The sequence below is a fragment of the Taudactylus pleione genome, unplaced genomic scaffold (assembly GCF_031769625.1).
Source record: "Taudactylus pleione unplaced genomic scaffold, aTauple2 ptg000041l, whole genome shotgun sequence".
Taxonomy (NCBI): Eukaryota; Metazoa; Chordata; class Amphibia; order Anura; family Myobatrachidae; genus Taudactylus; species Taudactylus pleione.
The window spans coordinates 54,289,876-54,303,689 of NW_028284443.1; the positions used below are offsets into that span (position 1 = coordinate 54,289,876).

A 13,814-nucleotide genomic window follows, 5' to 3' on the forward strand; every position below is an offset into this window, starting at 1 on the left:
CCCTTCTTGGCGTGCCTCGTCCTGTGAGAGACTGCTGGCGCTGGCCATATTTTGGCAAAAATGCATCCAAGTCGCAATTCCACTAGGAGGCACCATGGGACTGTGCTGATTAATTTGATATATGACACTTATGTGTAAATAGCATGTGAAATGCTATTATATAGCGGCCGCACCTTGTTTCCACGCCAAGTTCCATTTACAGTCTCGGTCACACACAGATATACAAGTGTCGCATATCAAATTGCCCAGCAGAGTCTCCAGGTGTGCCCCAGTCACATGACATTTTTAGGCAAAAAAAAAAAAAAGGGGCAGACGCTAGCAGAGTTGCACGGGACCTGGCGGCTCACTCACACCAGGCATATCACGCTGCATGGAGTATTGGGGATAGATGAGCAAGGACACATCTTGTACTAATGCGGGCTTATTCAATTTATCATGAGTTTGAAGAATGTTATGACTATTTGGCCTTTAGTGATTTTCTTTGCATGTTATATTCAACATTGTCTTAATTATGAGGCACTTGTAGAATAATGTTATATTTATATTTTCTTCAAGTTGATACAGCGAAGGTGGATACTTATTTTCTAACTAGTCTTGCACCCTGCATAGCGACACTATATCCTAGGGGCACATATGTCCCTAATTCTAGTGTTGGCTTGCCGACATCTCTACTCTAAAATCAGTTATGTCTTGAGTTTAGGTAAAATGTCTTATATACACATCAAGTTATTACCTGCACTATATTATCTCTCCTTTACCCATGTTTTTAACACTAAAAAAAACATGTACAAATGTATAAGAGTTTGATTTAAAAAAAAAAAAAAAAACTAGCTACAAAACAAACTTCCCGTTTCTGCGATACCTACCAGCATTTGACAAGCAGTTGCTTTTTCTTCAAGTCCAGCAGTTTTAATTCCAAAACTTTGCTGGTCTCCCAGGTTAACAAATTCCCATCCGTCATCATCTCCCATGCTCTCCATGTCTTGCGCTGTAAAAAGCAAGGAAACAATATGATTTATATTATTAATACAGCACTATGTAAAGATTTCCAGAGAGATTGAAATCAGGAAGAGACGTCACTAATTGACAAGACTCAATATGTGGAAGTGTGTATAGTTTCCATATCTTATAAACAAGCACCTTTTATTTCATGGAATATTATTTTAATATTACTTTCCAACAGTACCTTTAAGCATTTTACATATTTACAATGGCCATGCTCCTTACACTTTTAAGGTGATCATGCATTCATGTTCCAGATAGTCTGACCACAATACAATATTGTTGGGTAACACCAAACTGGTAACAGGATTTTTGTATTTATGTTACATAAGTTTCTCTCAAATTCATTGGTGACACTAGAAGACTGATGTATAAGAGGGACAAATGGAGCCTAGGTTTTTTTTTTTTTTTCAAACTACCCTCTTTAACACAAGCTCCCCCCTCTCTATACCCTAAATGGCTACTTCCAGAGTGCGTTTATGCTAACAAAACTCGCAATGGACAGAATAAGTATAATGAAAGGAATCTGTTAAAGCATAATGGGGGGTAGCCACTTAGCGATAAACAAACGACAGCACGATTGCGACATTGCAATCGTGCTGTCATTTATATAGCTAGTGATGTGCTAGGACTGAACGTTCACTCGTTCAGTCCCGGCACATCCCTCATCCCCGCACATGCAGAACATGACAAGATTGTCAGGTTGACCTGCATGTACTTGCGATGTCGGAAGCGACATGCGGGCACATGCATCGTGGGTCGCTTCCGTCCAAAACATGCATGCGAGATTTCACGATAACTACATCGTTATCGTGCAATCGCTTGCTTAAATCGCTTAGTGGATACCCCCCATAACAAACTAGGACAGATAAACAACAAGAATGAAAGAAATAAAAATAAAATAAATAATCAGATCATACAGTTGCCCCCCATGGAATTAGAATAAAGGATTTAAAAATTAAATACAAAATCCTATTTACTTCACACGGGAGGCAATGGAACACTGGGGACTACCCCAAGCTGCCTCTTTAAGGGTGGGAACTGCTCCTGGGTGGTGCACAGAACCTTACACACAAAACCTGCGTCAGGTGGCAGCTTAGGAGATACTCTATGTCAGGGGTTCCCAACCACGTTCCTCAAGGCACACTAACAGTTCAGGTTTTAAGGATCACATCACATCACTACAGACGTTTGAGCAGTAAGAGACCTTGTAAAAACTCTCATTTGTGAAACGTACGTTGGCAGCAGCAGGGATTTTACTGCTGCATGAGCAGATATGTTACTGCTCAAACGTCTGTAGTGATGGGATGTAAAAAGATGATAATACTTCACTTAGTACTCACCTGATATATGCGCTGTGTATATGAGACACTTATCTCTATTGAGCTGATGTAATGCTCATATATATTATATTAAGTCAAACTTAATACTCATAACATACTGCTGAATTCAACCATTATTAGTGAGCTAGTGTAAGGCTCAGATAGTGTATACCATGTGACTGATTAGAGCTGTTTCTAGACTCACTAAGTTACCAGCTATTCATGTTAGATCCTATTTATTTATAGCTGCATGAACAGCAGCAAGCTTAGAATCATTTATACACACCATGAGGGGTATTCAATATGAAAGGTTAACTTCCCTGGCGAAGTTAACGTTTCATATCGGAGTTTTTTTCTGCGTAAAGGTATGGTGCGCGCTCCCGAAAATGGGAAACTCCGAAGTTGGATTTGCGTAAAGTTACGAATTTTTCCTTAAATTGTAAGACCCCCCTAAAGTTGTAAAAACATGGGGGAACACTATGGGTACCCCCGTTTTAGCCTTTAATTGAAAGTCGGGGATTTAAATAGCAGCAGCAGGTGTTTTTTTTCCCGACATTGAAGAAGTGATGCAGAAGAGCACTTAGGTTATTTTTTTCGTTTTTTTAAGTGGTCCCATCAAATTTGGGGTACATGAAAATGGGTACTAGCATATTTTTAAGTCCCTAAAGTCAGTTTTTAAAAATTCTGCATTTGTACACCTGTCGCTATAATTCTATTCTAGAACACATCTGCCGCATACTTGCAGAATAGCCCTGAACCTATTTCCCTATTGTTTAACAATTTTTTCCCTTTTTTTTTTTGCACCCCAATTTTTACATTAATTTTTTGGGGTGTCATTTTTTTTTCAAACTTTTTTTGACATTTCTTTTTTAAATGTCAATCTCAGGGGTGCAGGCTATTTTTTTTAAGCCTGCACCCCTAAACCCCAATTCTGCACTTTTTTTCGACACCTATTCAATGGTGAAAAGTTATCACCGTTTTTTATGAAAGACTTTTCAAAACTGCGATAAGTCTTTGAAATTGAATACGGTGTAAAACTAAAACCAGTGATATTAACACAAAAAAGTTAAAAGGTGCGATATTAACGCAAAAAACTATGTTATCGCACCCATATTGAATACCCCTACATGTGTGCTGTTCAAATTTGGCTTCTTTCCCAGATACTCCCTAATATGGGCATGGGTTTTCTTATTGTGAAAGCTAATGCAATAACCCTTATGATTTAAATGGCTACATGTGCTGCAAACATTATAACAAGACCTGTGACACTGCAACATTGTATATCTGAAGATTTGGCTTTCTTCCCAGAGATTTGCTGAATACACTGCAGACAGCACATGTGCATGTTTACCTGCAGCCTAATGAATAGCCAATAATGTCCAACAACATGGTAGGATAATATGAGGGGATAAGGTGATAATATAGGATATCAATCTCCCAATCCTACATGACATTTGTGATATGAAATCTATATTAATTGAGCCAATTGACCGATTACAAGTATATTAGTCGGTCTATACGGAATATAATTCCAGCCCCTTAGATGTTATAAGTTATTTGTTGGCTTTGCAGCAGTTAAGTCAACCTTTGTTTAAATGTATTAGATTCCGTGTGCATTTCAGCTATAGGTGGCAATCTAGGTATATGAGTATATTGCGGCCACTTCTCACATGCATATCATGGCAATTCTGACATGCAGTGGACATTGCAGAATATTATACCACTTTTAGGGATGTTATAGCATGCCACATATAATTGGTCCCAATTAAATGCATTTTTTGATTTGCTATTTTTGGATTTGCATATATTCTATGACTTATTTGTGAGAGATTTTCTATTTATTAATATCCATTTTTGCCATTACACGTGCAGGTGTACCAATAACACTATTCATTTCAATAATTAACACAGACGTTTTTTTATTTTTTATATTTCACTGCAGAGATTATATATACAATTTTAATATTGTTTAATAAAAGTTAAATTTTATCACATTTTTTGTTAGTGCGCCAACCAAGGGGACATTTCTGTCTTCTTTTTAATTTTTCTTCCATGTTGTATCTTGTCCTTGGCAGCACGCCCCAGACGTCGCATAAATATTGAATTTATTACTCTTCATATTGAGGTTTCACACTTATTTTTAAATAAATATTTACTGGTGCAGAAGCTTTCCCAGATTCCTTTCCTTCTATTCTAACCATCCATTCTTGTGCCTGGCCCCCCCAATAAAAATGCCTAACCCTAAAAAATAAGTTATGGTAGACTTACCTAGATAATTCCTTTTCTTCTAGGTCATAGGGTCCACAGGGTTACCATGGGGAATATTATGGATGGAGACCAGGCACCAAACTGTGAAAGCTTCAGCTCCCAGGTTGCCTTGGGTATTCCCTCCATATATACCCCGCCCCTAGCCATAGGACTTCAGTTTAGTTAACAAGCCTCAAGCAGGAGAAGGAAAGAGGAGAAGGAAGAGCAATCGTACATCAGAAACACTTGCACAAAATGAGGGAATCCGTGCCCAAAATAAAAAAAATTTACCCAATGCAGTCAGATGCGTCAGGATGGGTGCCATGTGGAACTCGAAGAAAAGGAGTACTCTAGGTAAGTCTACCATAACTATTTCTTCTTCAGGGTCCATAGGGATCCACAGGGATACAGTGTTGCAGCCCAGCGGAGGTAGATGGAGTCACAATATATGCATCTAAATTCAGACGCTCTACTGCCAACCCAAAAACAAAATAAAAGCTTAGGACTGTCAGAGCAGTCCCCTGTTAAAAATGTGCATCTTGATCCTGCCGCACCAAATGAACAACTGAAGTCCTATGGCTATCGGCGGGGAATATATGGAAGAGGACCCAAGGCATCCTGGGAGCTGAAGCTTTAATTGTTTGGTGCCTGGTCTCCAGCCATAATATTCCCCATGGTATCCCTGTGGATCCCTATCGAGCCTGAAGAAGAAAACAAAACCTGTCAACCATTTTTGTGTCGACCTTTTCTACCTGTCGAGATTTATCAGTGTTGACCTTTAGTCCCTGTCTAACATCTGGCGTCTATCTAATTACTGCCTAGCGACTGGAATGCAGGGGGTATACGAGTCTGAGTAATGGCGTATCTTGTCCTACTGCTCCAGGACAAAAGACTGTCCAGTCTCCCTAAAACAAAGTACTGGAAGAGGACTTCTGGCCTTGAGAAAAAGGGGAAGCTCTATCACCCTTAAGATAGGATAAAATTTGTACCAGGCTGTACAGAAAGTGCCAAACCCCAGAACCTAATTTGGCTCAGTTATTACTTGAGAAGTAATCTGAGGTTCCTGCGCCTGTGGAAAAAGAGTAGCCAATTTACTATCTGCATTTGTTAAAAGGAGAGGCAGAGATAGCAACATCTCTGCTCGACACCATGCAATCAGTTGTCTGGATAATGCAGCTATAGCTTAGGTAATGGTGGTAGCGTTCCCGCTAGGCTGTTTTAGCGGGGTGCCGCGCCTTGCCCTCCTTCTAGAGGGCAAAAAGCGCCCTGCCCTCCTCCAGGAGTGCAAAGAGAGCCCTGCACTCAGCACCTGCGGGTGCAGTCTTCACCCAGAGGTCGCAGAGTCCCGTGGGCGGGGAAATGTGCGGTGACCCGGTCACCGCTGGTGAATAGACACCAGGCGCATGCGCCCGGCATCTATTCTCCGTCAGCAGCACTTGGGGGCTGCCCGGCGAGTCCGTAAGTGCCGGGTACGCCTCCAAGAGTGACGAAAAGGGTGACACGTCTTATAGACTCGTCCCCTTTTCAATGGCCACGCCCCCTGTTCAGGTGCTCTAGCCGGAGCTAGAGTGAACACTATGGTGGGTACACTATACAGATATATCTGCAGATAATGGTCGTTCATACACACTGATCAAAGCTTTTCAATACCAGGATGCTCCCGTCCTTCCCCCTATACCCCGCCCACAGCCTGAGGGCACTTAGTTTCGTTGGTGTCCAGCAGGAGCTGGATCACCGTTTTAACAATGGCCCGACTATTAAGCAGCCCAAACTTACTGTTTTAATTTACTTTTATTTTACTACTGAGCAGCAGAGCGAGACAGTCGTTTAGATGTCTGCACTGCTGCTCCATCACCCTTCCGTGGCACCGTGACACGAGCCTTTTCCTATTACTGTCAGTTTATACATTTCCCTTTATTCTACTATAAGCCTGCCATACTAAGGTTTAATTCACATCTCCCTATATTTGTGAGGACCATCACATATTATACATACCTGTTGCGCACTACACTGCCATATTGCACATGCATCCGAGTTGCTCACTGCACTGCGTCAGATTGTGTTACATTATTTTTGCAGCTATGTCTGGCAGATGCAAGAATAACAAGCAACCTGCTGCTCCCAACTCTGGTGTCTTAAGTTCTGCTCAGCAGGCTTAGCTTCAGAGGACCTCATTCAAGATGGTCTTTGTGCATCTTATTGTACTGCCCGGGCCCATCAGCCACGATTGTCCTCCCCACAGGACCCACCCTGGGCTACTTTATCACAGGTGCTGGCAAAAATTGCAGACCACGCAACGGTCCATGTGGTAGCTCCCTTATTGGATGGCCACAGTAGATACTCCCTGCAACTCCTTTGTCTCCCTCATGGGTAGACGTACTTTCTACCTCAGCGCAGAGTCTGGCGGATATCTCTACAGCCTTTCAACAAATGCTGCAAAAGAAGACCCTTACCTAGTAAATCTACTAAACATGCTGGGTTATCTTCCCAGTCCACCCAGCTATAAGATTCTGAATTATCTGGGGAGGCAGAAGATGCAGCCCTATCTCACTGACTCCCCCTCGGGAGACTAGGAACCCCCCCTCTAAATTGAATATATCTTCACTTGTGAGAGCTGTAAAATCTATTCTTAAAATAGGAGACGGAACCCGCTCCTAAGGTAAATGCCAGTATTTAAGCAACAAAAGGTAGTTTTATCAGAGTTTCCTCAATCTGATCAGCTATCTGATCATATGAGTGAGGCAAGGAATATGCCCAGTAAAAGATTTCAGCTGCCTAAACGTTTAAATTCCTTTTACCCTCTTCCCGCTACTGATTGCACAAATTAGGAAGTTCCCCCAGCAGTGAATTCCCACATGACACATCTGGTCAAGAATGCTACCTTACCTATCCATACTGCAACCTCCTTGAAGGAGACTACGGATAGAAGTATGGATGCTTGTCTAAAATCTATATACTCTTAGAGGGGCTATTACTCGTCCTGCTAGGGCTACGGCCTGGGTGGTAAAAGCCATTGAGTTGGGCAGAGGCACTAGGAGACATTTCCCTCTGATGCTTCGAGGGAACAGTTGTCCTACATATCACATCTGAGATGCAGCCTCCTATTTGGGTGAAGCAGACTGGGTACTGCTCTCCTAGCTTCCAAGGCATCTGCCACTTCTTTAGTAACCTGCCATATTGTATGGCTCCGCTAATGAAAGGCAGATTCAGACTCTAAAAAGGCATTAGAGTGTCTGCCTTATTCTCGGGATATCCTGTTTGGTCCAGAATTAGACAAAATTGGGACCACCTTGGCTGCTTCCAAAACGGCACTGCTGCCCTTTGCATATAATGCAAAGCCTCGGATGTCATCCTTTCATTCTCAAGGAAAAGCTAAAAGGTCAGTCCTTTCCAAGACATCAACTAAGGCCTCCATGCCCAGGACCAAAACAGATCAGGGCTACTAGACGTACACCTTCCAAATCTGAGGACAAGCCTTCAGCCTGATAGGGCAGGCCTCTCCCTGGGGGTTCCCAGGGTGGGAGGCAGACTTCAATTTGGCCAGTTCTGGCATCAGACGCCTGGGTAAGAGTAGTGGTCTCACGGATATGCCCTCTCCTTCCTGAGGTAGCAGTTCTGTTGCACAGGACCTCCATTGGACCCAAGCAAAGCCCTGCTGCTCCAAAAGGCCATTCAGTCCTTACTGCCCTCAGGAGTAATAATTCCGGTCCCCTTCTCACAGCAAGGGAAGGGCTATTATTCTACCCTTTTTTTAGATCAGAAGCCCAACGGGTCTCATCGGCCTATCTTCAACCTCAAGTCTCTGAACAAGTTTATCAGGGTGCCCAGGTTTCGTATGGAAACCCTCTGTTCTATTATCCTGGCTATGGAGTCTGGGGACTTTATGGTGTCTCTGGACATTCAGGACGCTTACCTACATGTACCTATAGAGCCTTCTCATTAACAATATCTCCGGTTGGCTATACTACAGCAACATTACCAATTTCAGGCTTTGTCTTTTGGCCTTTCAACAGCTCCTCAGGTCTTTACCAAGATCATAGCAGTTATGGCGGCCTCTCTGTCGACAATGAATGAGACTGCTACCATACTTAGACTATCTCTTGCTGTTGGCCAGCTCCCCAGAAATTCTTCACCGCCATTTACAGGTACATTGCTTTTCTACAAACGCATGGTTGGCTGATCAACTGGAAAGTCTTCCTTGACACCTTCTCAAAGAATGGTACATCTGGGAGCCCTCCTGAAATCTCGGTATTACAACACCAGATGCGCAGACTACTACACAGTCACTGAGTGACAATTCACACTGCAATGCTGACCCCGGGATTTATGATGTCCACCATGGTGGCGTTCGCTCAGTTTCACTCCAGGCCCCTGCAACATCTGATCCTCTCCAGGTGGAACAGGCTTCCCCATCGGCTCAGATGATGGGCCTCTCCCTGGAGGTTCGCCTGTCCCTAGCCTGGCGGTTAGAGACGTTCCACTTAGACAAGAGACGCCCCATTTGGATCCCGGACTGGGCACACCTCACAACGGACGCAAGCCTCTGCTGGTGGGGAGCAGTGAGCGGCCAGTACTCCTTCCAAGGCCGCTGGACTCCAGCAGAGGCAGTCTTACCAATCAACGTCCTGGAACTCCGAGCCATCTACAGAGCTCTCACTCTGGCACAGGATATTCTTCAGGCCAGGCGAAGTACAGTCTGACCATGCCACGGCAGTGGCCTAACTCAATCACCAAGGAGGCACTCGAAGTCTGACAGCAATGGCAGAAGTGTCTGGTATTCTCACATTGACCCGAACACCATCTCTCCCAGCCATCTCCGCAATGTTCATCCCAGGAATTCTCAATTGGGAAGCGGATTTCCTCAGCCGTCACGACATGCATGCAGGAGAATTGTCTCTACATCCAGAAGTCTTTCAGCTTCTGGTGGACAAATGGGGTCTTCCAGAAGTGGATCTCATGGCCTCAAGACAGCAAAAAACTTCCAGTTTATGGAGCAAGAACAAAGGACCCCGTCGAGGCCTTCATAGTGCCTTGTCGGTGACATGGACCTTCCAGTTGGCATCTCTCTTCACTCCAATATCCCTTCTTCAGAAGTTCAAACAGGAAGGGGGCACAGTCCTGTTGGTAGCTCCGGATTGGCCAAGACGCCATTGGTACTCCGATCTTCAAAGGCTCTCCATAGACGTTCCTCTTCGACCAGACTACTTGTGTCAGGGTCCCTGTCTACATCCGGTCCTGGCCCGCCTGTCTAATGGCTTGGCTCTTAAGACATCCCTCCTAAGGGCTAAGAGTTTTTCAAGCACTGTGGGTCCAGACCATGCTCAGATCACGTAAACCGGCCTCGGCCAGAATTCATCACCGGATGTGGCAGACATACAGTATTTCCAGTGGTGTGCTCCTAGAAACTATGACCCTCAAGTTTTTAAGGTTTCTAGAATACTTGCCTTTCTTCAGGCTGGATTGGATCTTGGACTCCGGCTGGCATCTCTGAAAGTGCATGTCTCCGCTCTGTCCATCAGGTTCCAGTGCAGAATTGCTCCTCTACTGGACGTTCACACCTTCCTACAAGGTGTTCTACTTATACAGCCTCCCTTTGTCCCTCTTGTGTGCTATGTGGGGATTTGTCAGTGGTTCTCCACGCAGTTCAGGAACCTCCATTCGAACCACTGGAATCAGTGGATGGGTCATTCCATGTCAGTTCAACCAGGGGTGTCCACCACCCATCTCAGATTTCTACAAATTTTTTTTAGTTGAGATGATGTCAAGACAACTATTTCTGCCATATATCTTGACTGTCTGACAATTAGTTTATTAAATATAGATTTTTCAATTTATTAAATTTACTAATCGTGGCTTTTCTCTCCATTTGAAATATCACGGGTGTTTATTAAGGAATCACCATGAAATTTGGACCCCTAAGGTAACTTTTCCCCCAAATCCAATAATCTAAACCAAATTACCTTATCTGCCTCATGTTTTGCGTTACGGCAAAAATGCACGTTTTTCAAATAGAACTAAAAACGCTAGGTTCCATTGACATTAGGGATCCCATTTTTTGGGGGTGCTTAAAAAAGGTATCCATTACTACTACAAAAAAAATCAGCAGGGTACTCTGTTTCATAGTGGAGAAAAAAAAATCAAGTTGACGCTTGCAGCTTCTCCTAAATAGGAGGCCGCTTCCCGTATGTGGGATATAGGTCAGCTGTTCTCTGGTAGAATTTGGTAGAGTATCTTCTAATGCTCCCGTCCATTCTTCAATAGCCTTGGCTACCCAAGCCCCAGCCATAGCTGGTCGAGTAACAGCTCAAAATGATGAAAATACGGCTTTAAGACAGGTTTATATTTTTCTATCTGTAGGATCTTTAAGAGAAGATGCTGAAAGAATAGGCAACATAGCACTGACTTAAGGTGCCCACACACATACCGACTTTTCATCCAATTTGGCCGATTTCGACGAATCGTGACGACAGATCATGTAAAAAATGGCCAAATCGTGAGTTTCTACACTTGATCACGATGTCGATGCGCGTCCCCGCTCATCGTACATCGCATCTTCAGATCTGCCGTGCTGTAGTGCAGATTAGCCAATCTGGGATACAATGCACTGGCTGCAAGATAGATCTTAAGTCAGATTGGACATTTTTAACTCCAAATCGTGACCACGACTGCCTGGGGAGAGTTCAGGGGAAATCGTGTACATTGGCTGATTGGGAGCAAGTCGGTATGTGTGTGGGCACCTTAAATGTGTCATATGAGCATCCACAGTAGGAGGGATTTCCCACTTAGTACATTCAGAAGCTGAGAAAGGTTACAATGATGCTAATCTTTTCGTAACATGAAATCGTTTATTCAGTTTACTTCATGCATGTTCTACAAATTCAGTAAGCTGCCCAGATTTGGGAAACTCGGCTGAGCCGGCTCATTAATCTGTATATTGAGGATTAATTTGACCGCCCTCACCAAAGGAGGAACCATCCCCTATAGAAGGATGGTCCTCCTCTCCTGAGCTAGACCTTGGAGAACAACCCGGCGCAACATCCGATTCCTCTGATGATGCGTCTGAATCTACATGCTGAGCAGACTGATAATATGAGATATGGTAAGAACTTACCCTTGTTATCTCTATTTCTACGAAGTCCATAGGGTTCCACAGGATACCTTGGGGTATAGGTGTGACGTCAGTCGCAGGGCACCAAAGAGTTAAGCTTTCAGCCTCCCAGGATGCACTAGGTCCCCCTCCTATACCCCGCCTTCGGGCCAAGGCACCTCAATTAGTTACCAAGCCATAGGCCGGAGGAGGAGAAGGAAGAGAGAGAACAAAGATCTGGACACATACAAGAATCACATTCTCACCAGAGGGAGACGGAAAACCGGTGACCAGAGCAAAGCCCATCTGCAGCACAGGTGCGACAGGGCGGGAGTCCTGTGGAACCCTATGGACTTCGTAGAAATAGAGATAACAAGGGTAAGTTCTTACCATCTCTCTTATTTTCTACTTCAGGGTCCATAGGGTATCCACAGGATACCTTGGGGATGTCCCAAAGCAGTATCCTTTAAGGGTGGGGATGCTCCTGTGCAGAAAGGAGAATCCGCCGCCCGAAGGAAGCATCCTGAGAGGCGAAGGTGTCAAACCTGTAATACCTCACGAAGGTATGGACAGAAGACCACGTAGCAGCCTTGCAGATCTGAACTGCCGAGGCACCACGTCGAGCTGCCCACGAAGGACCCACAGACCTAGTGGAATGAGCCTTCAGAGAAGGAGGGACCGGTAGGCCTTCATGAAGATAAGCTTCAGAAATAGCCATACGGATCCAGGCTGCCAAAGTTTGCTTTGAAGCAGGCCAACCCTTTTTACGGAAGCCAAAGAGGACAAACAAAGCGTCCGACTTCCTAAACGAAGAAGTGCGGTCAACATAAGTCCTTAAGGCCCGCACAACATCCAAAGAGGCCTCACCCACGGAAAGACCCGGTGAGTTAAAGGCCGGAACAACTATTTCCTCGTTAATATGAAACTGGGAAACAACTTTGGGAAGAAACTCGGGCCGAGTGCGGAGCACTGCCCTGTTCCCATAAAAAACCAAGAAAGGGGGTCTACAAGAAAGAGCCCCTAACTCAGAAACACGTCTGGCCGAAGCAATGGCCAGAAGGAAAACAGTCTTAGCTGTTAGCCATTTAAGATCCACTGAGCCCAGTGGTTCAAACGGCGGTCCTTGGAGAGCCCTCAGGACCACAGCCAAATCCCAAGGCGCCACAGGTGGAACAAAGGGCGGCTGAATGCGGAGAACACCCTGCATAAAGGTGCGCACATCCGGGATTGTAGCAATCCTACGGTGAAACCAGACAGATAGGGCCGAAACCTGTACCTTCAAAGAAGCAAGGCGAAGCCCATGATCTAGTCCCGCTTGCAGGAAGGCGAGAATCCGAGACAGACGAAACTCCCGCGGTGCATAACCTCTCGGTCGACACCACTGGAAGAACGTATGCCACACGCGATGGTATATCCTCGCGGAAGACGGTTTCCGAGCTCGTAACATGGTACGCACCACAGAGCTGGAAAACCCCCGGGACCTCAGCATGGCCGTCTCAACAGCCACGCCGTCAAAGACAGCCGAGTCAGGTCCGGGTGAAGGCAAGGACCCTGAGACAGAAGGTCCGGTCGTAGCGGTAACCGCAGAGGAATGTCCACGGACAGACCCTGAAGGTCTGAGAACCAGTGCCGTCAGGGCCACGCGGGAGCTATCAACAGGAGCGTCCCTCCTTCCTGTTTGAATTTCCGGATTACCCGTGGAAGAAGGGAGACCGGAGGGAACAGGTATGCGAACCGGAACGTCCACCGGACGGACAGAGCATCCACCAGAGACGCCCCTTCGTCTCTTGTGCGAGACCCGTACACCGGCAACTTGTTGTTGTGCCGGGACGCCATGAGGTCGATTTCTGGAAGACCCCACCTGTCCACCAGTAGTTGAAAAACGTCCGGGTGCAGGGACCACTCCCCCGGATGAACGTCCTGGCGACTTAGAAAGTCCGCCTCCCAATTGAGCACTCCCGGGATGAAGACCGCTGATATGGCCGGAAGATTGCGCTCCGCCCAAACCAGGATCCGAGAGACCTCTACGAGAGCCGCCCGACTGCGAGTTCCTCCTTGCCTGTTTATGTAGGCCACGGTGGTAGCGTTGTCCGACTGGACCTGCACCGGGCGACCCTGGAGAAACCGCTGTGCCTGCTGGAGAGCATTGAAGACCG

The 13,814-nt window shown here is 45.4% G+C and overlaps 1 protein-coding gene across 1 annotated transcript in view; it reads right to left on the reverse strand.

The window, feature by feature from the left end:
• IPO5 (importin 5) overlaps positions 1-13,814 on the reverse strand; it is a 98,425-nt gene that overhangs the window by 17,293 nt on the left and 67,318 nt on the right. Inside the window, exon 17 of the mRNA XM_088458816.1 lies at positions 867-988. Within this exon, the coding sequence (XP_088314942.1) occupies positions 867-988 (122 nt within the window). The remainder of the gene's footprint in view (positions 1-866; positions 989-13,814) is intronic.